At 44.4% G+C, this 27,833-nt stretch overlaps 1 protein-coding gene across 9 annotated transcripts in view; it reads right to left on the bottom strand.

The window, feature by feature from the left end:
• LOC146785760 (uncharacterized) overlaps positions 1–27,833 on the bottom strand; it is a 135,084-nt gene that overhangs the window by 58,834 nt on the left and 48,417 nt on the right. For 4 of the 9 annotated variants that reach the window (XM_085635008.1, XM_085635015.1, XM_085635012.1 and 1 more), the window contains 3 exons: positions 25,494–25,610; positions 8,220–8,294; positions 4,335–4,409 (listed from right to left, as the gene is read on the bottom strand). In XM_085635008.1, the coding sequence (XP_085491134.1) occupies positions 4,335–4,409; positions 8,220–8,294; positions 25,494–25,610 (267 nt within the window). The remainder of the gene's footprint in view (positions 1–4,334; positions 4,410–8,219; positions 8,295–25,493; positions 25,611–27,833) is intronic. The other 5 variants (XM_085635009.1, XM_085635016.1, XM_085635014.1 and 2 more) reach the window with 3 other exon arrangements.

Below are 27,833 nucleotides of genomic sequence, written 5' to 3'. Positions count from 1 at the left end.
CCAGACTCACGAGGATGTCTGTACGGTTGTTTGACTCCAACTATGAGGTACAATACGTGCCAGGGGTGAAAAACGATGTGGCGGATTTCCTGAGTCGCATGGCAATACAGGACCAGGATAATCAGAGTGATGAAATGGATGACTGGTGTGTTGCCAATATACACGAGGAATTGCATGGTATTTCCTTGAGTGAATGGGTAAAGAATCAGAGCAAGGATACTGTAATTTGTGAGGTCCTCAAAATGCTGGAGAAAGGGCGGTCAGGTAAGAAATCTATTTCAGAGGAAATCCGGCCATTTTGGGAAGTTAGACACGTTTTGTCCGAGGAGAATGGTTTGCTTTTGAGCAGTGGTAAGGTAGTTCCCCCTACTCACCTGAGACAGGAATTTGTTGGACATATGCCATGAGGGATATTTGGGCATTGAAAAAACTAAGACAAAAGTAAAGGGTTGGTATTGGTGGCCCGGTATCAGCATTGCCATAGAAAGGACTGTAAGGTATTGCACCATGTGTAACAACTCTGACGAGGGTCAAGTCACGTTTAGACTCCCCTTGCATCCCATCGTGTGCCCAGAGATGCCTTGGGAAAGAGTGGGAGTGGACATCCTGAGTCCCATAATTGAAAATGGTGAACAGACCAATACAATCGTCCTTATAGCCCACTTTTCTGAATGGCCAGAAATTGGTTTCCTCAGAAAGGTAGATGCGTGCAGCTTAGGGAAGTTCTTAGACGACGTCTTTATCAGAGAAGGCTTACCGAAGTGCATCATCAGTGACAATGGTGCACACTTCACTTCAGAAATCTTTCAAGCCTTTCTCTCAAGGAATAGTATAAGCCACAAGACCACATCTAATTATCATCCTGCTGGCAATGGCGCAGTTGAGAGGTTCAACCGCGTCATTAAAGGAATAATCCAGTTAGCGAATAATAACAAGTTGAACTGGAAACTTGAAATTCTTAAAACCTTGTGTGCCTATCGTGTCCCTCCCTGCAGTAGTACCGGGCATAGTCCATTTGAACTCATGAGAGGCAAGACCCCTATGACTAAGGATAATATGGGTTGGTTGAAAGCGTCTCGTAGAGTTGAATGGAATCCTGACGAAGTGAGGAGTAAGGTTGAGGAAAATCAACTCCATTCTAAGGAACCCTTTGACAAAAAGAATAATTGCAAACCTGTCAGCTTAAACATTGGGGACATGGTCAGAGTTAAATGAAGCGGACATGTGGGAAAGGGACAGAACAGGTTCTCACAACCCCTCTCCGTGCGCAAAATATTCTGTAATTTTGCGCTCCTCAGTGACGGCAAGGTGTGGCATTTTTCTGCTTTGTCTTTGCATAAACAAACCAGGAAAAGGTCTGCCTGCTCCGACCAAGAAACCTCAGACCAGGGATTTAGCAATGTTCAGGCAAGAGGAATACAGACTTCCGGTTCGAATTTGGGCTTTGACACAGATGAGGATTACGAGAATTAGTCTACTCATCCCATTGAAAGTGTGCATGTATCTAGAACCCTTCCAGAAAATCTCCAAGGTTGTGCAGATGCCACTTCCCAAATTGCCATTAGCAGAGTTCGGAGGCCTATTGTTCCTCCTACGAAATGTTTTCGTATATATGCGATTGATTTACCTAGTACCCCCAGCTTCCTCTTCTACCCCATCTCCCCTTCCTCTTCCTCCCCCTTCTTCCCTTTCCCCTACCTTCCTCTTCCTCATTCCATTAGGGGGAAGATGTGTTGTATTTAATGCTTTGTCCACTGTTGGACACCGTACTGTTCTCATGCCATGCAATCAGCTGGGTGTTCTAGAACGTCCAGCTGACAGTTGATTGTCTGTTGATTGTCAGTTACCAGTGGAGTCCGCCGTGAGCGGTCTCTTCCCCTCAGCCCTCCACATTCCTTCTGCTCTGTGTTAGTCATGAATAAATACAGCTTGACTTCACCTCCCTGCATCGGAGTGTCTTCTTACACACACATGTTTATTCACATGATGACACTGGGCGGTGGCAGCAACTGCCGCTCTCCCAGCACATTCCGAGCATCTCGTGCCATCATTCCACACCGACACATTCTGAAATGCCAAAACGCAATCCCCACATTAGCCAACACTTTTCTTTTAATCTTGTTTCCTTGAGATTTTTTTTGTGAAAAATTGGTCATGAAATGGATTTATGTCTGTTGGTAGTTATAGTATCTATACATTTCTACCACAGTTGAATAATAAAACTGTTTTACAAAAAAGCTCCCACAAACTACTGAAGAATATTTAAAAATCTTAAAATAGTCAAATTCGTACACTGAAATAAAATACAGTGCATGAAAAACAACTTCTGCGCATGTGTTTACAAAAGTTTGCACAATTTATGCACACCTTTCCATGATACACTGTGAAGTATTAGACAAGACTGCCGCACATAACGCCCTGTGACTTGCATACTTGTGTGATAGTTTTTCCAATAGTTTACCAACACATTGGCAACTAGTAACTTGTGACAGCCTGAACAGTGACCACACTCTGTACAACACAAGGCAACAATCAATGACATACAGCCCAACACAAGGGCAGACTTACAATCTCCGTGGGCTTGAGAGGAGATCACATACCGTCAACACAAGTGTTGACTTGTAACCTCTCTAACAGTAACAGAGATAGCACATTGTTCAACACAAGAGTAGAGTGGTAATTTCAGAGGAATCACTCACATTCAAACATAAAATGTAACTTTTAAACATAATGAGTCAATGAACCCCACCATTCACTGTACAAGACAAAAGCTGACTTGTAACCAATGTGAGTCCAGGAGATATAACACACTGAGGAAAACAAAACTAGGCAGGTAACCTATTTGAGCGCAGTCTAGGATAGATCTGTTCCTATTGGAGTCAAACCAAGTCTGATCTGCATATGGTCGATCTCTAGCTGGAGTAGCACAGAGGGCAAAGAAGATGATGGATGGGAATTAGTAATTATAAGTGGCTGATGCCCTAAGTGTGATGGGTACACCCAGATGTGTTCATGTCTGCGCCTTCTGTCCAAGGCTGCCTGTGCTGCCTCACTCTGAAGCAGGAGATGGATGCCAGGCAGTAAGGATTAAGTTACTTACCTTGTAAGCATCTGTTCTTGACATGTGGTGCAGTAGATTTACATGCTTTGTATACTCCTGCCATCTAGTGCTAGGTACGGATGTATGCAAGCTGTGCCAGGGCACAGCACACAGAAGAAAACAAGTTACTTACCTTTAACTTTGGTTCTCCAGTTTCAGAAACTTTCCTAGATTCCCAGGCTTGTATGAGGGACTCCCATTCCGACGACGGGGAATGATACAAGCATGGGAATCTATGAAAGTTCCAATACTGGAGTAACAATGGTCATTTCTGTTGCAAGTGAAATTCTGTGTAAATATGCATGACGGAGTGCTTAAATGTGAGTGAATGAAGAGTATGTTTGGAGGTGGTAAAGTGAGGGAGATATAAGGAAGAGCATTCGGGGAAAAAGTGAAAAGAGGAAAGAGATGAGGTTGGAGATGGGCGAGTTGTGCATACATTTAACATAAAGCGCAGATAACTGAAAGCCAATAATCCTTCCACAGGCCTCAATGATATTTACTTCACACTCACAAATTCAGAATTAAAACATTTCCAATGATAATTATTTATAACAAATCATTGCTTTTACTCATTTATCTTAATCGGCTAACAACCACTGACTAAGCCAATAGTACTGGCAGGTTCTAGGTATATGTTGGTTGTTGTGTTATATATGTGGATGCAATAACATCTCAGAGAGAAGCCAAATTACTGGTCAGGTGGCACACTATGGGAATCACAGACATTATTTTTCATTGTTGCCTTTTAGAGAGCCCTCGCTTTTTCCATCCCACTGAAAAACCTGAATGCACATGTTTCTCTTTGACTGATTGCAGTGGGCAGCAGTGGGCCCTTCCTGAAGCCTGGTTAGAACATTTAAGACTATACGTTGCCACCTCTTTATAAACCTTGCTTTCCCACTAAATTAATTTGCTTTCAAATACACCATTCGTCAGTCATTTTTTAATTTTTTTATCAAGAGGAGGAGCAGCAAACCCCTGCCCCCCAACCCCCAGACTCCAGGTTTGTCCATTAATCTTGCTTGCTTTGCGTGCTACATAAAGGTCATACCCAACTTTTACGCCTCACCACATTAAAAGATAAACAGCTGCCACTGCATTCCACAAAATGTTTTTTGTGTTTCTATCTGAGAGCAATTGCACACAGTTCGAAACAAAGGCAGACATGTAATCTCTCAGAGCTTAGTAGAGATCAGGCAATATCCAACACAAGAAATGTGACAGGACTTACCCGAGATAGCATTGGTGCTTTTTTCTTCAAAGTCCATACCAAGATGATCAATAAAAATTGTAGCTGGATCATCTTCTTTCCTCAATAAAGATTTCAGTGGTGGGAAAAGAAAATGAGGAATGACTAGTCAGCAACAGACATAGGTTTAAATGGATTGTGAATTCCCCAACTGCAAATATGCAATGTAAAACCACTGATATTTTACGAAGAGAATAGAAGGCATCAGAACATTGTAATGATGAGGCTTTTTTTCTTTCAGTGACCAAAGATGCCAATAGATAATTGTGAGAAAGTGGAATTATAGCTAGGGAAGGACCAATGAATGAGCTACCACAAAATTATGTAACATAGCCTCCCAAAGAAGAAAAGTTAGGTTTAAATTATACATCCTCTTACTCAATGATTTAGAATATTAATATTGAACATAATACTGCACCAGTGAATTTTCATGGATATCCCCAAGCCAAGTTACACAAACACCAGGCCTTTGATTAAAAAGAGGGCTTAAACCTGCGCCACTAAATATCACTTGCGAATTATTTTACTGCAGAGTCATTTTGAATTACCTACCGAGCATGTCTCACTTCCACAACATATACATCTAGGCCTTTTTGGCTCCAAGATAGCTTTATAGGTGGTTAAGCTAATGTTATAGACTAGTATCTTCTAGGCCTGCTCTCCAGTACTTCATATTTTCTTTTGGAGTTTTCAGAACAGGTATGAATATTTATCCTGCTTTAACCTCTTCTATGCCCATGACGAGATAGTCTCGTCATGGGCACAGCGCAACCGTGCTCCATGACGAGACTATCTCGTCATGAACCCCGCCCGCTAATATAACGCCCGGCACAGGAGGGGGAAAGGGCGGGGCACTGAAGGGGTTAATTTCTCATTGTGTTCTAATGCTATAACACATGACTCTGCTCCAGCACAGATCTCTGTGGGAGAAGTCAATTCCTCATGAATTAAATCTGCTTTACCTATTAAGTGCCTCCAGTTTATACCCTTGCTGAGCATGCACAGATTTAAACTAATGCAGTTACAACTTTCAAAACAATCTTCCATATTGTTTTAGTCCTTGAAGATTCTGAGACAGTGTCATGAGCTACAGGACATGTATTGCCACTTTGAGCCATCTGTCTGCTGCACTGACACCTTAAGTGCCCTCCTTGTATTTCCCTAGCTCCTCTGGCATGGTACTGTCAAGTAAGCCAGAGGAAAATGGCAAAACCTAGAACTCTTAATTATATTTAGCAGTGTTTTAACTTTGTCTGCTTTTGATGCTTATGTTCGTGTTTAGGAGACAAAATCAGGCTCAGTGTACACTTTTAACCACTACTGGAGAACGAGAGAAAGTGAAACCAGTTGCACGCTCCCACTACTAAACATTTTCAATCACACAGGCATCTGATTAAACAGGGTTTTTTTACGGAATTATATCCAGTTCCCTCTTTGTAACAAGATATCAGGAGTACTGTCTGCTTGATTTTTTAACTTCTAAAGGGGTATCCAAAGATTTTGGAGTAGACGCCTCACTCACTTATCGTGACATGCTTCTTCATTGGCGCCTATCTACACCCTGGTAAGATGATACCACCAGGACGGACTCAACCATAATTGGAAATGGGAGTTCTTAGATAAAGAAAAACTGGATATGCAGGGACCCAGAAAAGTGATATGTTAAAAATACCTAAAGGTATACCCGAAGTCTTATTTTATTAAATGGGTAGCTGGGGTATAGATAAAACCATGAATATTGAGGGTTTTCTGAAGGACAATTGTTCAATTGTACCCTTGTTCTTCTGCCAACATGTTTCGGCCCTTGTCAAGAGCCCAAGCGGGTCTGGGGCCTTCCTCAGGGCTGTCTCGTCAATGTCCCTGCAACTTATAGTGCACGCATTCCATGCAAAAGTGTGAGGCCTAATGCTCTCACCTGTCTTTTTTTCTAGATTCCTTTTTCAGAGGTTTTTCTGTAGTATAGATAAAACAAGAAAAGGGAGAATAGATTTAGTTTTGTCAGCTATCCTGACTGTATTGCTCGTGTCCGAACTTTTGAGTATCAAGGACCATGTGTGTGCTATACATAAATTGCATTTAGGCATTAATTCTAGTGTCTATGCCATATTTAATTCCCTGATAGAATCGGTGTCTTATTTATTTTATGAATCTCATAATCGTCCCAATGTGCCCGACCGTTGCTGAACATAGTTACATGTCCAAAGAGCCAGTTCGGGATATAGTGTTTGTTTCTATGTAGTGAACGAAGTTCTAGGTCCAAATTTTTACCGATACATTTGTGACAGTGAATGTGAAGTTATCTTTGCCCTCTACACCTCGTGTCATTCATACCAGTCCTTCTTATGTTTACGCTCTAGGGTGTCTCTTCGAGGGTCATGCGGTACATGCAGGATGGTGCCCTCTTGTAGTCACACACTTTTGGGAATAAGATGGGGGGTAGCGAAGTATAAGTATGGTAAATTATTTATTTGTAAGAGAATATATACATTTTTTTTTCTATATATCCTTTTGTCTTGGCTTCTTGTGGGTGGAGACGAATGTTGTCAAATTAATGCCATATTCATTGAAACTACCTTTCTATTTTATGAACTTATTAACACATACACTTTACCATGCTGCATTAAACCCTTAAATGTACATAAGAGTTCTTGTTGTTGTGCCTTTAGTATTGTGCCCTTTACAATTTTCAGATTTGCAGGTTCTCCTCTTTGGCTAACAAGGTGGTTATAAGGTGAAACTACACTATATTTTAAAAACATTCTTGTTACAGAGATATAGAGACTGTTCTAAAATACCCCCCATTGTTTGTGCTACCAGATTCTACACGTCCCCAGGAACAATATGAGCCTTGACTTTCAGAATATTTGATTAGTTGAACCCAACATTACATGAGGGAAAGTTACCTTCACACACCCTTATATTATGTTAACCTGATATGGGACGTGACTCAAAAAGAGCACAGAATATAATTATTGTTCAATTCATTAATTTGCTGTGACACTTGATTCCTTGAGAGTTCAACCTGCTCAGCAACACAACTGAAGGAAATGTCCTCCAGAGACCTTTCCGTGGTTTGATGCTATGGATGCTATGATTTTGCTTGACAATCCACACTGGCCTGTTGCAGCTAAAGATTCTGTTGGAAAGAATTGTTCATTCTGGAATAATGCATTCTGCCCAAACTTACGCAGCCATTCTATGCTACAGGATGTCCCAAGGACATTGGTTGTTTAACAGAAGAGCTGACATGTAACCCATGGTAGCTCAGGAGAGATAACACACTGTCCAAAATAAAACTAAGCACTTTACCTATCTGAGGAGGGGGCAGGACAGATTGCTCCTATTAGAACAGAACCAAGTCTGATAAGGCCGGTCCATATCTGAAGTAGCACAGTGGGCAAAACAAGACGATGGACTGGCATGAGTGGCTGAAGCTAATTCATACAGTCCACACATCACTTTTTATTTTTAAGTTGGATGTCGAAGTTTAATGGGTATGCCAAGACGTGGCTTACACGTTCACTTTGCTATTCGACTCAAACCTCACTGATTAGGGCTCTATAGGATTGTTTATGACATAATATAGAGGGAAGCAGTTGTGGCAGTTAAGGTTGGACAGGTAATTTTAGAGCAACACAAAGTCTGATTAATGTATAGCTGATCTATGGAGAGTTTTAGTGTGCCACAATTAATGCACTGTAAATTATGTACCCAAAGTAATTTCCAGTGCTTGGCATTAACTCAACTGCTTTTTTGATGTTGTATCTGAGAGCAACTGCACACAGTCAACAACAAAGGTAGATATAATTTCTCTGAGGATTACTTGTACATTGTCATACACGAAATGTGTGACAATTTGTAACTTACCTGAGTGAGCCTTGGTGCTGCTTTCTTCTACTTCTGCACCAAGATGATCAATAAAAATTGTAGCAGGATCATCTTCTTCCTCAATAAAAATGTCAGTGTTGGAAAAAGAAAATGAGGAATGACAAGTCAGCAATAGTCACAGATTTCAATATATTGTGAGTTAATCGACTGCAACAATATAATGTAAAACCACTGATATTTTCCTTAGAGAGTAGAAGGCATTAGAACATTGTAACGGTGAGGCTTTTTTCTTGCAGTGACTAAAGATGCCAATATGTTATTGTAAGGAACTGGATTAACTGCTAGGACAGTAGCAATGTATGAGCGCTCACAGAGTTACATTATTTAGTCCCCAAGAATCCAAAGCAGGTTCAATTATGAATCATGTTAATGGTTTTGATATTTAATACTGAAAAAAATACTGCATCAGTAGATTTTCTTGGATTTCCCTAGGCCACGTTATACAAACAACAGGTCTTTGGATAAAAACGTGCTTCAACCTATTCAGTAAATAGCATTTTCAATTATTTTACTGCAGAGTTATTGTACGTGACATACTGAGCATGTCTCACTTCTACACAGTATGCATCAAGGCCTTGTTGGCTCCAAAGCAGCTTTTTTAAGTTGGCTAAGTAAGTCAGAAGCAGACTAGTATCTAGGTCTGTCCTCTAGGTCTTCTCAATTGGGCATTTCTGAAAAGATGTGGATTTTTGTCCCTGTTCTCATTTCACAATGCCTTCTTACACAATAACACCTGATCCGGTTCCAGCATAGCTCTCAGTGAGAGAAGTCAGTTTCACAACCATGTAATCTACTTTAGCATTAAGTGCCTCTATTCTAAGCCTGTGCTGATTTACTTGCAATTACAACTTTCTTTCAAAATATTATTCAGTACAGTTTTAGTCAATGAAGTTTTCTGGGATTCTGTCATGAGCTACATTCCTTGCATTGCCACTTTGAGCCCTCTGTCTTCTGCATTGACACCTTAAGTGTTCTCCTCGTAGAACTGTTCGGACATTTTACCTAGCTAGTCTCATTAATAATTAGATATTGTTATGTATTTTGCATCTTTTTTGCAGTTGGATACTTGTGTATATGTGTGTGTGCGACGTTATCAGCCTCAGCATCCATTTTACCATGTTGCATTGAAGCCTTAAATGCATAAAAGAGCTCTTCTTCTTGTGCCTTTAGTAATGTGGATTTTACTATTTTCGGCTATGCATTGTCTCTTTGGCCCTGAGGACTGCAGAGAGACTTTCTCTAAGGTGGTTAAAATGTCAATCTGCCTTGTGCCTTAAGACAGAGTAATAGACACTGTTTCAAAATACTATCCTATCTGTCGTAGTTCCAGATTCTGCCCAACACCAAACCCCATAAGCACTTCGATTTTCAAATAAACATGTTGGTTGGCCCAACATTACAGGAGGGGGAAGATACCTCCAAATGCCCTTGTATTACAAAGTTTGCCTGTTCTCGTCATAGCTCACAAAGTGGGCGGAACATTGCCCCTATTTCAATTCATTTATTTTCTGTCGCACTGATTTGACGGTTCAACCTCCTCAACAGCAACACTGAGAGAATTGTTCTCCACAGAATTTTCTACCACCTGATAACATGTCTTTGTTTGATAATTCACAATGTAGTGTTGCAACTGATGATTCTGTTAGAGAGAATCTGTACCTTCTTGGATAAAGCAATATGCCCAAACCAATAGGGCCCTTCTGTACTGAAGGATGTCCCTAGCAGGTTGCTTGTATATTTAATAATGCTTGGCCCATTAAGATCACTGCCTTAACGGAGTGGTCACAAATTGGGTATATTGCAATCATTAGGGACCTCAGTCGTGACTCCACTGCTGCCACCAGCTCCTTCACAATCAAGCAATATTAATCACTGACAATCACATTTTCTCAAGCCACTTGTACTACCTCTGCTTTGTGACACCCCCCACACCGCCACTGCTATGACTGGTAACTCCCCGACACTAGGAGATGTAGGCAACACAATATCCGCACATGGGGAGGCAAAGTGTTGCTGCTAAGTGTTGGGGCATGTAGCTGGGGTCACAATTTAGCTATCAAATCAAGTATGACCTGACCATTCAGTCTGTACATGTCTATGATCTCCTCCTCTGTCAGGTTAAACAAGGTGACCCTTACCCTGAATATCATTTCCTGTCTCCTCCTTCTCCACCTGTCGCTCACAGTCAGAATACTCCTCTTCATCGTCAGAAAGTATAATTCCGCCATTGTGAAACAGCCAGATGCATTTTGGGGGTCTTTTTATAGTTGGCACATGGTTACCACCTGTACTGATTGTCAGTAGTAATTAGATTTCTTATAAGGCCATTTTGCAACTAGTCGCAATTAGGAAATCGCTATTTGCGATTTCCTATTTTTCCAATTTCCAAAATGCGATTTCTGCAGGGCAGTAATCGCATTTTGCAACCGCGTTTCTGGCATCCGTAGATACCGTATGCCGGTTTCGCATTTCTTAATGGCCCAAAATAACGATTTGGTCCGTTAAGAAATACAAAATCGTTTCATACATCTGGCCCTTGATCTTTCCAGTGACCCTCCACTTGTGACCAATAACTAACTAGACAAGTAGTGCCTGTGCACCCTAGCGGGTGCTACTATTGCAATGCAAGAAGCCATCACCTCAAAGTCTCATTACTGTTCTTGCCATGAGAGGATGTTCTGTCTGAAAAAGTGATACCAAAGGGGATGATGGACGGAGCAGTTGAGTAAATCAAACACTCACCCCCAGTCAACTGATCTGGGTTTAATCCATCATCATTCTTTATCTCACTCCGCCACCCCAGTTCAGACATGGCCATATGCAAATCAGTCTGACCCTATGCCTTATGGGAACAGTCCAGCCCGAACTGCCAAGCCATGTCTTCCCTGGACCGGAAACAAGCATCCTGGGACCGGTTTCGGGTTCATAACCCTTATCAGTCAGGCTATCTTGAATCCAGTGGCAAAGTGAGCAAGGGACCCATGTCTGGGCCTACCCTGCCAATTTAGGGCGAACAAAGTGACACCAAAGGGGATGATGGACATGGCGGTTGAGTAAATCAAACACTCACCCCCAGTCAACTGATCTGGGTTTAATCCATCATCATTCTTTGGCTCACTCCACCACCCCAGTTCAGACATGGCCATATGCAAATCAGTCCAGCCCGAACTGCCAAGCCATGTCTTCCCTGGACCGGAAACAAGCATCCTGGGACCGGTTTCGGGTTCATCCTCCTTTGGTTTTGCTTTGTTCGCCCTAAGTTGTCAGGGTATGCCCAGACATGGGTCCCTTGCTCACTTTGCCACTGGATTCAAGATAGCCTGACTGATGAGGGTTATGAACCCGAAACCGGTCCCAGGATGCTTGTTTCTGGTCCAGGGAAAACATGGCTTGGCAGTTCGGGCTGGACTGTTCCCATGAGGCACAGGGTCAGACGGATTTGCATATGGCCATGTCTGAACTGGGGTGGCAGAGTGAGCTAAAGAATGATGATGGATTAAACCCAGATCAGTTGACTGGGGGTGAGTGCTTGCAATGTTCAACAGTTTATTTCCTCCCACTGAGGAAGGGAGAACTTGTCTTCCTCCACATGTATTGTGTGATCAGAGGAATGACAAGGAAGGCACTACTTGAAAGCAGAGATGCCCCTTTTGAAAGCCACCTCTCTCTTACAGTTTCCTGCCAAATGATTTGCGTCCCTGTAAGTCCTGTGACGACTGATGCAGGAGATTCCATTGCACTTTTAGATTCTCCAATTGAACAGTACAGTCTCGTGATTCTGGGAGATCAAAGTGAATACATCATATCATAACAATTCTTATTTTTAAGTCAATACAATGAATGATACATAACGGACAATAAAACAGATAGTCACTATCTGTTTTACTGTTTTGCTGTTTTGTTCTGTTTTATTGTCCGTTATGTATCATTCATTGTATTGACTTAAAAATAAGAATTGTTATGATATGATGTATTCACTTTGATCTCCCAGAATCACGAGACTGTACTGTTCGTTATGATGATATATTTCTGTTGTAATCATTAATGGTAATGACAAAATAAGAATTGTGGTGAGATTATGTATCCACGATGGTGTCTATGAACCACGAGATTGTACTCTTTTATGCATCATGGCGGGTTGGAACTCGTTCACTGAACCTCGCCCCCCTGTAGATAATAACCCCTGATTTTAGGTCACTACTCGCAAAAAGCGCACCTTGTTCACGTAATTCCGGGTACCCTAGACTACACAATTGTCTAGTAGTCACACATTGAGTTTCACTCACACGGCCCCTAATGACCACAGATTGATTCTGCACGTCCTGACTGAACTACAATTGTACGGCTCCGGTGAGTCTTTCCACCCTGACAGTCACCGACGCACCGTCACGACGTGAACGGTTGCCCGGTGGATCTTATATACTTAGAGCGAACGCGCTCCCGCCTCTCTCGGTTGAGATGCCACGGGAAGCACGAACCCATACAGACGCAGGTAAGAGTTCTGCGAGGACCCTCCTTAAGGTTTCAGTATGAACCGCTGGAAATCACGCACTCATACTCCTTACTCTGTTTCCCTACAGCTCGGCCAGCGGCTGGAAACGAGATGCCCAATTGAATTCCGTTTTCCTCCTTTAAATAGAAGGCCAGATACACTGCAGAAAGGACTGATTCCACATTGCAGGTACTGTTGCTACTTATTAGGTTCATGCCCCCGTCATCGTGGTAGAGCGAGTAAATCGCCGATCCGGTCCTTACACTGTTTTACTTCTGCTTACTTTCAGTTTGACTGCCTGTGAAACATACCAGACAGGACTACTTACATGGTAATTGAATTACCGGTACTAGTGATCTATGGTAGAGTAACTCCTGGACTCACATTAGGTAAGCCTACACCCGCTCTGGCTGGTGTTTAATTACACTATTCATGCAACATCCTTATCATCCATTTCCCCCTTTTTTTAGACATCCAAGTCAAGTTGAGGACCACGTCAGGTTGTCCCTTACTCCCCCCTGTTGTCCTGAAGAAGACCCGCATGGTCAAGGTCTCAAAATACCTTTGTACCCCAAGACGGGTCGAAACGTCGACACCTCCTTGTTGCTAAGCCTGGTACACGCCATTTCCCAAACGTGCTACAATATGAATTAAATTCTGTACATAAAATTGAAACTGAATTTTGATACGTGACCAGGACACCTTGTACGGTGAATTATAACCGTGTATCTTGTCAATGATTTTAATATCTGTTCTATTGTTCTTTAAATTTTCTGTCTCTACACATTCACTTCTCAGCACTTTTATTTCATGCACGTTCCCTCTGGAGCAACCATGCGCCGAACATTATGAAAAAATCTTCTGCAAATAAATATTGATGAATCAAATAATGGATGTTGCATCGCCTTATGTTGTAATGTCAAATTGAATTTCTTGAGCTATTCTAAATGTAATTCAGCTCTAAATTTTGTAAAGATTTAACGGGATGACATATTGCTGTTGTGGTAACAATTGAGTTAGGACCAGTGTTTTTTGTATTAATCTGATTCCCAGGTCCCTGACTTTTGGGGTAACCCCATTTTTTGTAATGGCACACCTAATGTTGGCGTTGGCAATTATTTTTTTTTCTTCCACCAGTACCTGGCCCCTTTTGCAATAGGTATCAGGGAAGTGTCTAACTAACTCCTTCATTTCCTTCACAGGATGGTGTAACTCCCTGGGGAGCTGTCTGAACTGAAGATCCTCTGTTTTGTGGCCGCACCCACAGCCACACACTTGTCCACCGCATCAACCTTCCGACTCACCTTAAGCATCCCCAGTTGCCTGAGCTGAGACTCTTTAGCTAGTGTTGTGGACTACAAGTGAATCAGGCGGGATCTGGCCCCTGATCTAAATCAGGTCATCTGGAGCCAGTTTGAATTTTTTATCGACTCGGGGGTGACAACCCTAGACTTGACAAAGGTCTTTAAAGGTGTCTGGTGTGGTCTTAAGCATGCTGTGGAGCATGGAGCGAAATTAGACAGACCTTTCTATTCTTGATAGAGTGTCCACAAAGTAGTCATCTTCCTCCTGGTACTATGTTTATGGGGCCAAGTTGACATGGATGGGTAATGCTGCTTGACACCCCTGGTCATGGGTTTGCTTGGTGCTGAAAAGGCCATTCTGGGTTCAGAGGTGTCAGCCACCAGAGGACCTGACCAGTAGGTCAGTGCCTTTTAGGCTTCGCTTGAGGATTGATGCCCAATTTCCTTGACAACAGTGCTCAGCTACAAATACTCAAGAATATACCCCATTAAGTTGATCCTCAAGCACAGGAGGTGGAACAGAGGTCTTGAGGCATTTGCTCTGGTGTTTTTCGAACTCTTCTTCCTTTTCCTGCATCAGCTGCATGACCGATGACCAGGTCCTGCTCTTCTGCACCGGGAATGTTCTCTAGCCCAAATCACTCAGGAGTCTCGGGTGAGTCCTCTTGCAGCATTTTGTGGTGTGCCTACAGTGCTTGTGTCAGGTGCTGGATCCTATTTTTATACCAAAAATGATTTGCAATTTGAGCAGCTTGCCTCATTGTTGCCTTGGGACAATCATAGGTTGCATACTCTATGTTGGTCTGACCAGTGAACTGTTCTGTTACACTTAGAAGAAAATTGGAAAGCTGCTCTTTCCATAAAAACTCCTCTCCACAATCATTCTCAGTAGTAGTTCAGAAAAAATGCCTCATCACTGGATGGAAAGTCCTGATGGATAGTAACACAACTAGGCAGTGTCCGCAGAGGTTTTCACATCACTGGGGTTGAACTCCCAATGGTTGGAACTGAAGGTCCTGGCACAGAAACATTGTCATTCTTGAAGTTGGCTCAAACATCCAATGGCAGAAGGCTTGTCCCAGTGCAGAAAAGTAACCTGCAAACACCGCACTCAACCCTTAATGGCAAGAGTATGCAAAGCATGCATATCTACAGCAAGACAATCTACACACATAGCACTTCCTGGATGCCCATATGCTTTTGCAAATTGCTCTCTCGAGTCTGATTCAAGAGACATTGCTTTTAAAATGATAGATCCCTTGCTGGGGCACCACTCTGTCCAATTACAACTGGCCAGGTGTTCCCGCACCTGACACATTGAGCTGATCAAATAATATGCTAATCAGGCTGCAAGTGCAGCCCAGCCACTGACCTCATCCAAACCTCTCCTACAACAAGGGGAGCAAAGAATGCTGCACCCTGCTATCCTGCCTCCAAGCATACTGAACATCCCCCAAAAATCCCTCCTCCTTTTAACACTGGCTCAGAATCAGTGAGATATTAGCCACATGGATTTTAAATTTGTTGTGTAATCTGACTCAAAATACTGGGTCTACATTGCTACTGCCCATTCCATAATGGCTAACTCACAACTTCACAGTAGATATGGGATGTTTCTGCAATGTCGGTGTTTACATAGCCCTGGAGCAGGTGTCGCCAACCAATTGATCACGAGTTACCAGTACCTCCCAGACACCTTCAGAATAGCTCACAGCCTTGAGTTCATTTTTAATTAAATGCAAGGTCATATTTTCCTTTTAAAGTTGAGGGACGGCTGTGCTCGTTTTATATTATTATCATCAGGCTGCAGATAGCAGGGACTGATAATGTACAGTGCTCAGTCAGATTTATGTCCAAGACTGTGGCTGGGTCACAGAGGTGAACAACTGAACCACTGATGTATTTAACGCTTAAATTAAAGTCCTTGTCAACTCAGTATTGGAGATGTGAACAAAATGATGTTTCTGAATGCTTTTAAATGAAATAAAATTGAAATGGAAAGCTACCTTAATAATCAAGTTAACTCTTCGTTTCAATTTTCTCCCATTTCAAAGTGTCGCATTTACAAACAGCAGGCCCCTGCTCCCAGAACCCAGTAGACACTTGCTATAAGTATATTAGAAATATATAGCCATTTTATTTTTTAAATGAAATTTAAACTGCAGACAAATGTTCCATATTAAGAACTTGTTTGCAGATTTTTTTTCAGCACTTTAGATTTCTCCCATAAAAAAACCAATATGCTTGTGCTATACATGTACCGGTGCCACATATGGCGAAAGGTATGTCCTGTGCAGCAAGTATGTATGACACAGGATCTAAGCCATCCGTACAAATATATTCTATTCATATGCACACATGTTCATACATCCCCAAACACTGAGCTCTCATTGACACACATGGCAGCCCTTTCATAGTGCCCTTAGTCATAGTATTTTGTTCAAACCATAGTATATGGCTCTAAGGACATTAGGCTTAAAGTCAATGAAGCTGGGCATGGGGTGTCTGGTAACAATGCGCAAGTTGCTCACAATGATTTTCACTCATCAGAAGTAGCACCCACTACAGAAAATGTTGGAGACCCCTGCCCTACAGCAGTTCCTTCAGTACTAATTCAAGACACTTCAATAAACGATTCCTAGTGTTGAAGAAACTAAGCAGCATCTACAAAATATTTGAGGATGACTACCTTGTTTGCATTCACACCTGTATGCTTCACTCTTGTGATAACTCATAATTTCCTTGCCTCAGTCTCTCATTTGAGGCAGCTGAATAGTCACATCTCGCCAGTCTGAAAGTTTGCATATGTGGGGGACTACAGGCCACTTTTTGGCATCTAAGATCTTAGATGCACAAAATTACCAATGTGCACATTTCAGTTACAAGACATTATTCACAGAAATGTGGCACAATTCAGAAGAGAGACCTTCTCTATGAAATAAGATATTATAGGAGATACTCTGCGGCTGGATTCTAAGGTTTGCCTACTAGATGTCGAAAGAGCAACTGAAGAGTAGGAGTAGTTTCTTACCTGTAACTCCAGTTCTGTAGTAGGGGTATCTCTGTTATAGTCATAATCTATGAATAATCCCCGCCCATGTGCGGGGACCCCGGAGCAATCAAAAATATCTCTTAAGCTGTCCCGCATTTGCAAACCTGCAAAGACACTTAAGAGACAGACAAAATAATACAGCCTAATCACCACAAGGCTGCACTGGCCAGCACTTCCTCTGAAGTGAACACAAAAGCCAAAATAAAGTTGAAATGTCATTTTTATTCACATTTGACATGTTCCTTTATTATCACACACTCCCTTCACCAAAATCCCTTTAAACAATAGAGAGGAAGGGGTGGACAGACAAGCCCTATAGGCTGTCATTATGTGTCTGCTAAAGAGATACCGTGCCTTTAAGAAACTCTCCAGAGACCCCCGGTATCCCAGGATGCACAGCCAACACAAGTTACTTTCAGTTCTTTTTGAAGGTGTATAACAACAGGCCTGATACCGTCAGGTTACTCCACCGGGGAGGAGGGAGGGTCGCTTATGACTATAACAGAGATACCCCTACTACAGAACTGGAGTTACAGGTAAGAAACTACTCCTTCTGTAGTAGGGGATCTCTGTGTATAGTCATAATCTATGAATAGAATGGCAAGCCCATCCCAACCAACAAGAAGCGGTGGAGTAAGACCAACCACCAACAAATCACTGTGCAAACAAATTCCTTAGCGAAGCCTGTCCAACCTGCGCATCTGCCCTAGCATCAGAGTCCAGGCAGTAATGCTTTGTAAACGTATGGACTGACTTCCAGGTGGCAGCCTTACAAATGTCAGCAATGGGAACATTCCTAAGCAAAGCGGTGGTAGCCGCCTTGCCTCTAGTCGAATGTGCTGTAGGCTTACCCCCTAATGTTTTATTAGCTTTTTGGTAACAAAGCTGAATACAGGAAACAATCCATCTGGAAATGGACTGCTTTGAGGTAGCTAAACCAGTTCTTACCGAACCATAATTAACAAACAGTTGATCCGACCTGCGGATATCTTTTGTCTTATCCAGGTAGAATTTCAACACCCTACGCACATCAAGTGAATGCAGAGACCTCTCCGCCGGAGAGGAAGGATGCTGAAAAAACGTAGGCAAAGTTATCATCTGATTCACATGGAAATCTGATATCACCTTAGGCAAAAATTTAGGATGGGTACGCATCACTACTTTAGAAGCATGGAAAACAGTATACGGCTCTTGGCAACACAGAGCCTGAATCTCACTCACCCTCCTGGCCGATGTAATGGCTACAAGGAAGGCCGCCTTCCAAGACAAATGCTGCAGCGAAGCCTTATGGATAGGTTCAAAAGGCTCCCTCATCAATCTAGATAACACCACATTCAATTCCCAAGGTGGAGAAGGCCTTCTAACAGGAGGAAACACCTTACGCAAACCCTCCAAAAAATCCTTAATCACAGGGATTTGAAAAAATGAGGTTTGAGAAGGGCCCTTCCTATACGCAGTCAGAGCTGCGAGATGAACCTTAATAGATTGGAAATTAAGCCCAGACTGAGCTAACTGCAGCAGATAAGGCAAAATAACGTCTTCTTTACAGGATGTAGGGTCAAAGTCCTTCGCCTTGCACCATAAGCAGAATCTCTTCCACTTATAGGCGTAGGAGGTCCTCGTAGACGGTCTCTTAGCCTCTTTTAAGATCTCCATACAGTCCTGAGGCAGGTTCAAGTGTCCATACTGCACTTGCTCAGGAGCCATGCTGCCAAACTCAAGGACAAGAGATTGGGGTGAACCATCTGCCCTCCGAACTTCGTGAGGAGGTCCGGCCGGCACGGCAGGCGCCGGTGTGGCAGAACAGACCGGTGAAGAAGGTCGGTGAACCACCATTGTCTCGGCCACTCCGGAGCAATCAGGATCATTCTGGCTCTGGATTGCGACAGCTTGATCAGCACCGCCGGAATCAGGGGAATGGGTGGAAAGGCGTAGAGAAAGCTGTTGGACCAGCTGATCCATAGTGCATTCCCCAGCGTCCCTGGCTGGTAGTACCTGGACGCGAAGTCGCGGCATTTGCTGTTTTCTGCCGTGGCGAACAGATCTATATCCGGAGTGCCCCATTCTGCGAAGACGTCTCTTAGCACGTCGTCGTTTAGCACCCACTCGTGGTTCTCTTGAACGAGTCTGCTGAGCGCGTCTGCTTGGGCATTCTGCACTCCCGGCAGGTGGGTCGCCGTGATCGTCAGATTCCTGGCCACCAGCCAGTTCCAGATCGCCTGTGCCTCCCGAGACAGGGTGCGTGACCGGGAGCCCCCCTGCTTGTTGAGGTAATACATGGTCGTAGTATTGTCCGTCTGAACCAGCAGGGAGGACGTCCTGAAGGAGGGATGGAACGCCTTCAAGGCCAAGTGTACTGCTCTGAGTTCCAAAAAGTTGATATGGTAGGTCGTCTCCATCTGCGACCATATCCCCTGAATCTGAAGAGGGCCCGAATGCGCTCCCCAGCCCTGGAGAGACGCATCGGTCACTATGGTCTGGGCCGGAATGTCCTTGTGAAAAGGGGTCCCCTTGCAGACATTCTCTGGGGAACACCACCATTTCAGAGACTGCCGAGCGTGCTGAGACAACTGAATCTTGTCCTCCCAACGCCCCCTCCTCTGGTCCCATTGATCCTCCAGACATTCCTGCAGGGGCCTCATATGCAGACGTGCATTGGGGGTGAGGAAGATGCAAGAAGCCATCGACCCCAGTAATGAAGACACCGTCCTCACCGTAGGAGAGCGGGCTGAGATGAGATGCAGAGCCTTCCCACGGATCGATAAGCGTCTTTCCTCCGAAGGACACACGCTTGCGGTCAAGGTATTGACTGAAGCCCCCAAGTACTGGAGACACTGCACAGGGATCGGCACGGACTTCGCCATGTTGATGTGCAGCCCCAGACGGTGAAGCAAAGCCGCCATCCTGTTGAAATGGCACTGGGCTTCCTGATAAGTGGACGCTTTGATCAACCAGTCGTCCAGGTAAGGGTACACAAACACCTTGGTCTTCCGCAGGTGTGCCGCGACCACTGCCATGCACTTGGAGAACGTCCGTGGCGCAGACTTCAGGCCAAACGGGAGTACGGAATACTGGTAATGGTTGTTGCCTACCAGAAACCTCAGGAACTTGCGATGCTTCGGTGCGATCGGCACATGAAAGTAAGCGTCCTGCAGATCTATGGCGCACAGCCAGTCTCCTCGATGCAACTGAGGGTAAATCTGATGCAGGGACAACATACGGAACTTTTCTCGGCGGATCCACCTGTTTGCTTGACGCAGATCCAGAATAGGCCTGAACTCGTTCTTGTCTTTTTTTCTTACGAGAAAGAACCGTGAGTAGAGACCTTTTCCTTTTTGCCTCAAAGGAACAGCTTCTATCGCCTTGTTTTTTAATAGAACGTCCGCCTCCCGCTGGAGCTCCCGCACCATGTAAAGGGAGCGCACTGGTGGAATCTGTGGAGGCGAACTGGTGAAACGAAGACAGTAGCCATTGCAAACAATATTCAGCACCCACTTGTCCTGTGTTATTGTCCTCCACTCTGCCAGGTAGTGTTGAATACTTCCCCCCACCGGAGCGGGTAACGGATGAGGGGGAAGTAACTTTTCAGGGCTTCGACCCGGACGGGCCTTTGTTCCCCGCCGAGGACTGATGCTGGCCTCTGCCCCTCTGGCGCTTCTGAAAGGGCTGCCTCTGGTACTGCTGCTGTTGCTGGGGCTGTTGCTGGGGGCCAGACTGACGCCCTTGGCCCCTCTGCTTGGTGTAGCGCCTGCCCGAGGAACGGAAGGACCTCCTCTGCTCCTTAGGCCGCTCCAGCCCCACCGCCTTCAGAGTCTCCGCCTCAGCCTTCATGCGGGCCATCTCGTCATCCGCATGCGACCCGAATAACGTCGTGCCAGAGAATGGTAGATTGGCGATCTTCTGCTGCGCTTCCGGCTTGAGCGGAGTCAGCCGCAGCCAGGAATGCCTCCTCATATGTATGCCGTGGCAGTACCCATGGGCCGCCAGCAACGACACGTCCCCCGCCGCACTGATGATCTGATTAGAGACCATCATGCCCTCGTTCAGCACCTCTTGAAAATCCTCCCTCTTGTCTCTGGGCAGGGAGGCCGCGAACTGTTGCAGGGAGTCCCAAAGAGACCTGTCATAGCGCCCCAACAGAGCGGAGGCGCTAGCGGCCTTCATTGTAGTAGCCGACGTGGAGCACATCCTCCTCCCCAAGGAGTCCATTTTGCGACTCTCCTTATCCGGGGGAGCCGTGGAGGAAGGCGTCGTAGAGTGTTGCTTACGAGCCGCCGCCACGATAACAGAATCCGGTGGGGGGTCCACTCTGAGGAACGCCGGATCCGAGTCAGGGGCCCTGTACTTCTTTGACAGTCTCGAGGGCGCCGGCTTCACCACAGCCGGCGTTAAGAACACCTCCATCGCAGGTTCCTCCAGTCCTGGGACCAGCGGGAGGAGGGGGCGCGACAGATGTACTTTATGCAAAGTCTCAAAAATCACAGACGTAGTGGGAATAGGGGTAGTCACTGATATCCCCAACTTCGCAGCCCCTCTCAGCAACACCTCCTGGAACGTGGCAATGTCATCCACTGGAGAGACGCGGGTAGGAGGCGTCTCTGACAGCGAGGGCGAATACTTGCCAGCCCCCGGAGAGTACGTGCCCCTCGACCCTCTGGAACGGGACCGATACCTCCGTCGACCATGTCCAGAGCGAGTGGAGGATCTGCGCCTACTCCGTGATCGCCTGCGAGGGCGAGAGCGAGATCTCTGCCGGTGAGGGACCCTCGGGGGAGGAGGCGGTGGCTGCGGTGGTGAGGCAGGCAGCTGAGGCACGGGCAGAGGCAGCGGAGGAGGTGGAGGAGGAGGAAGAGGAGGCGGAGGAAGAGGAGGAGGCTGAGGAGGAGGAGGCAGTGCAGGCACCGGTGGAGGCGCCGGTGGAAGGTCGGGCACCGGAGGCAAAGGAGGCCGCTGGGTACGCGGCGGGGTCAGATGGTCTGAAGCCCCATCACTTCTAGCCGGAGAGCCCCCATCATCATTGTCCGGGCTCGCGGCCACTCTCCTCTTCTTGGCGGGCCTGTCCCGCGGGGAAGCCACCGAAGGCGAACGTCCGCGCCTCCCCGATCCCCGACTGGAGATCGTAATCACCGAGGACGTATTCCCCGATGTCTGGGACGTCGAACTGTACCTTGACCTCGAACGGCGTCTCTTCGCCCTCGACGACGAGTGCCGCCCCGCAGTCGATCGTCCTCTCGACGTCGAACCAAGTCTCCTCGACGCCGACCCATGCCTCCTCGGAGTCGAGCCCCGCCTTGATCGCCGTCGCCGGGGTGTCTGCCTCGACGTCGACTGTCTCCTCGACGTCGACTTCTGGCGTCTCGACGTCGACCGCCGGTGCCTCGGCGTCGACTGCTGCGATCTTGACGTCGATCGTTGGTATCTCGACGTCGATCGTTGATGTCTCGACGTCGATCGTTGGTATCTCGACGTCGATCGTTGATGTCTCGACGTCGATCGTTGGTGTCTCGACGTCGACCTGCGTCTCGGCGTCGACCGCCTCCGCCTCGACGGCGGGCGCCGGGATCTCGGCGTCGACTCCGTCAGCGTCGAGCCGTGGGTAGACGGCGGCGAGTGCAGTCCATGGGGCTCGGTACGACGTCGATGTGTTGTCGACGTCGACCGTGACACCTGCGACGGCGACCCGGTCCCGGGTCTCGCCGGCCCCTCCCTCGACGTCGAACGCCGAGGCTGCCGCGACCCAGAGCCCTGGATCGACGGCGAACATACCGGTGCCTTCTCTCTCGCCGTCGACGTCGTCGCCTTCGACGTCGAACGCGACCTACCAGCCGGTAGGTGTCGTTTCTGCTCCTTTTTCTGCCCGGAGGTCCCTCCAGGGGCTGAAGCATGGGCGGAGGAGGGGGAATGGGACCCTCCATGCCCTGAAGTCTCACCGGTCCTCTGCTTCTCCTGTCCCTGAAGGCGAGTCTTCTCCCGGTCCCTCAGGGTCCTTTTCGAAAAGGTGCTGCAGATGTCACAGGCAGCTGGGACATGTGAGGGCGACAAGCAGAGGATACACACCTCATGTGGGTCCGTCTTAGCCTTCTTCCTCCCACACTCAGGGCATTTATCGAATAAAGCCATGCTGAGAGTGGGCCAAAACTGCTCCAGATTGCAGGCAGTAGTAGACAAAGGCTTTAGACGTCGAATGAAACCACTTTTAATCCAAAAAATCCGATTTTAATCAATTAAACCACCCAAAAGGGTAGAGCTCAAGCTCCAGGGTCCTGCTAGCAGGAGCCGGAAAAAAGAACTGAAAGTAACTTGTGTTGGCTGTGCATCCTGGGATACCGGGGGTCTCTGGAGAGTTTCTTAAAGGCACGGTATCTCTTTAGCAGACACATAATGACAGCCTATAGGGCTTGTCTGTCCACCCCTTCCTCTCTATTGTTTAAAGGGATTTTGGTGAAGGGAGTGTGTGATAATAAAGGAACATGTCAAATGTGAATAAAAATGACATTTCAACTTTATTTTGGCTTTTGTGTTCACTTCAGAGGAAGTGCTGGCCAGTGCAGCCTTGTGGTGATTAGGCTGTATTATTTTGTCTGTCTCTTAAGTGTCTTTGCAGGTTTGCAAATGCGGGACAGCTTAAGAGATATTTTTGATTGCTCCGGGGTCCCCGCACAAGGGCGGGGATTATTCATAGATTATGACTATACACAGAGATCCCCTACTACAGAACTATATTTCGTTACCTTTACTATAATTACCATCCCTCCTGATGGCAGTGAGGATTAGTTTTATACAATATTTAAAAACGTCGACCAGCAAAGATACCAATGGCACTCCCATATGCCATTGAACAGTTAACAAGATGCACTGCTTGTGAATAATAATACAGGTATGTCGACAAGCAGCACCATTTATACCTCCTGAATCAATCTTATTAACCTACTGCATCTACTCTGAGAAGCTTCTTGTCACTCCACTAAAAATGGATCCCAGTTAAGATAAAGGCAAACCACTGGCCAAACATTTGAAGACCAATAGTTCCAAATAGGTTATGCTGAAGGATCTGGAGGGTAACCAGAGGAGAACATATGGACCTCAACCCACATGATTTAATTTAATAGGCCAACGTAGGAAGCTATACGTTTTCAGAAAATGTTATATTTTTATCTCCATAACATTCCAAACATTTACTTAGAGGTGAGAGTAGGCAAAATATTTACTTAGCGGTAGAGTTAAGACTAATAACTGTTATCCATTGTAAAAGGCTTTCAACGGTGATAAGCTAGTATGAAAAAGAAGCACTACTTAATTACTTAATAATATAAGTTAAAATCTGCAAACATAATGTGGATATCAGAGTTATATCCAAGATTTTCTTAAAATGGGACAACCTGTGACTTTCAAGTGCCCAGTGCGACATATTCGTCTCTTAACAGAGCTGATACCCTTTTAGACAAGTACAAGAATCATTTTGTACAGTACATTTAATTTTTCATAATCACTACAGGAATCCTTTGTAGTGTAGATTACTATTTAACCCTATCCTATCACAGCCAGCTCAGGAATCCTCTGTGGTTTAGTTAATGGTTGACTCTTCAAGAACCAGATAGGAATCCTTTTTTGTAGAGAACAAATGTTAAATCATTTCAGATCCAGCAATGGGGTCCTTTGTGGTGTAGTACTAATGTTTAATTCTTTCAGAACCAGATAGAAATCATTTTTTGTAGAATACAAATGTTAAATCGTTTCATTGACAGTGCTGGGATGCTTTGTGGTGTAGCACAAATATTTGACTCTAACAGAACCAGTGCAGAACCCTTAGGTGTATGGTGCATATACTTAACCATTTCAGAAACACTACAGGCATCCTTTGTAGTTGGGTACAAAGTTTGAAACCTTTCAATAGGAATACTTTTTTAGTTTAGGACCTATATTAAAACTACTGACATTTGTTACTTTTGGTATCAGAAGTGCACAGGCTCTCAGAGATAGCATTGTTTGTACAGACTCTAAAAGGGGGTCAGAAAAGTAATTTTCAAACATGTAATTGTAATTTATAAATCACATTTACAAATTACAATCACTACCCAAACAAATTACTTTCTTGACTAATGAGAATAGATACACACTTACTTTCTGAAAGAAATTATTTTCTTGACCTATGAGACTAGATACACACCTTTTGTAAGACTTGTCTATAAAGTTAAAGACAAAGTAATAGTCTGATAAGTTAATATCAAAAAGCCTTCCGAGAATTCACAGATGTAGGACACTTTACAATTATCAGTGATCTACATTATTCTCTGTATGTGCAAACTTTTTTTGGGAACTGGAGTGGGAAGGTGGAGGAGCATATGTCATGTATCAAGATTAAGAAAGCTACAAATTGTTCAGCAATTCCTGTATTCTTTTCTTACCTCTGCTAAGACAGTCGTGCCTTTCTCTCTCCTCTCTGTCCTGTGGATTGTTGAGATGGACATTTTGCTCTCCTTTCATGTTACAGAATAGCTCGCCACGATTGGGGATTGAGTCACCTGGTGTATAAAGACACAAGATGCCATAAATTACCTGAAAGACTGGGTGCTTATTTATTTCACCCTTCTATTGATGTTTACTCATGTCCCCCAATTGTGTTTCTCCTTCTCTCTCTCTCAGAGATTTTCAAAGTTCTTTCTCCACTCGTGTCACTTTGTATTTACTAAAAGTGCATTGTTTCATAAAGTTTTTTCTTTCTCCGTCCTCCTCCTCTATCCTCTCACCTACTCCATTAAATCACAACCGCTCCCCCCCCCCCCCCCAAAAAAAACCTCATCACCTCACCTTCTCCTTGGGCCCACTCCTTTCTATCCTCTGCCCAAGAATTAATCTGTATATGTCCTTCTTAGACTACACTCTTTGTTCATCAAAAGATCTCTTTCTCTCACCTTCTTTCGCCTATGGAAATGTCTCATTATTTAAATATCAGTATCTCTGTACCACAGGTAGATCCTAAATGTACGAGCAACTCCTTTATTCGCTCACTCCCTTTCCCTTGCTATATGTCCCAAGGCCTTCTTTTGTTTTGTCTTTTCTTTATGATTCTAACTTGTCTAGATATTTTTATTGTCTCACTCACTTCACATGATCTGCCCTGAGATCTTTTGACTGTATCTTTCCCCATCACAGTGTCATCCTCCCCTGAAAGTCTTTTATTGTATCTTTCTATCACTTTGACTATTTCCCCAGCACATGGCATCCTCTTATTGTATTTTCTCTCTGTTTATCCCCAATGTACTCTCCATTTCTACTAAGATTCTGTGATTATCACCCCTCTTTTGCATCATCTCACCTGGGCTTCTCTTATGTTATCTCTAGCTTGCTTTTACCCCCTGGGGTTGTCTTATCCCTCCCTTGCCTCATTTAACTTGGGGTTACTCTTACTATGCATTCTATATCCCCGGAATTCACTTTCTCAGTTGAGATGATTTTGTTTTATTTTTCTTCTTCATTGACTATGAAGTCTAGGATTATCTTATTTCATGTTTGATCTCTCATTCTCTGTTCATTTCCTTTGGGGTTCTGTATCTCATCTAAAGGTTTCTTTAGTCTTTATCTTTCCTGCAGTATGTTGTTACCCAGGGTTCTTGAATTATAGCTTCTCTCTTTTTTTCTACTGTTTCACAGATTACATAATGTCTCCTATTACATCTCTCTTCCTCATCTCATTTCCCTTAGGATAATGTTATTATCTTCTCTAGCTATACAGAGACTCTGTATTTCACCAGAGTCTCTCAATATATCTCCCCAACTCTCTTACCTTATATTCCTTTAAATTCACTTATTGCATATTTTCTCTAAAGGTATCTACATCTAGTCTCATCTTACTTGACATTTAGCTATTATATGTTCTCTCTGAGTGCCAGGGTTATCTCTTTCCTCGGAGGGTCTCTTATAGTATTTCTCTCTCCCTCTCTCTATATATATTATGAGAGGTCCTGCAGAAAACTAACAGAATCGGTGAGAAGAATATACAGTAAGATAAACCTAGAGATGTATAGGGTTATCTTATTACATCTTTTTCTCACAGATTCTCTGTTCTCCGGGACCTCTTAAAGTACCGCTCTCTCTTCATTCTTTTTACTGTTTGTGAACATCACAGTTTTATTCTCCACTCTGTGCACCCCTCATGCAGTCTCCCCACATAATTCAACTTGCTCTCACTTGACTGACTTGTTTTCTCTAGGCCCCTAGTATCGAACTCGCACCCTCTGTCTCCCATTTATTTCTGGGGTGCCTCATATTGATGTGTATCTGTTTACTTGGGGATTTTCAACTTTCACAGTTTACTGGGGATATGTCTTGCACTTTCTACAAAAGACTATGCCCTTTTTCACCTCAACCTATATAAATCTTGTTTTCTTCTGGTTCCTTTTATTTTTCCCTTGTCCTATTTTATCCATCATCTCTCTTTTCACTCACTTTAGTGTTTTCCTTACCCCTTTCTCTTACCTCTTCTCTACTTTGCAGACTTATCATTTCTGAAAAAACCATAGATAGTTCAATTTATCCATCACTCTTTTTGCCCGATCTTTTATCCAACACTGTCTTCTTCATTCTTTATACTCCCAGTTTCTTTGTCTTGCTCTCCCCCCTGAATTTTCATTCGATCAAGTGTTTATTCATCTTACTTCAGAATCTCTCTCCAATGCTTCTTCACATTAGGTGGCCTATGCTTACCACTTTTAACACGTACAAAATGCTTCTCACATTTCTCTGCT

Source organism: Triturus cristatus, chromosome 11 (genome assembly GCF_964204655.1).
Source record: "Triturus cristatus chromosome 11, aTriCri1.1, whole genome shotgun sequence".
NCBI classification, from domain to species: Eukaryota; Metazoa; Chordata; class Amphibia; order Caudata; family Salamandridae; genus Triturus; species Triturus cristatus.
The sequence above is the reverse complement of the archived record's forward strand: the minus strand, read 5'-3'. Positions and strand labels throughout refer to the sequence as shown.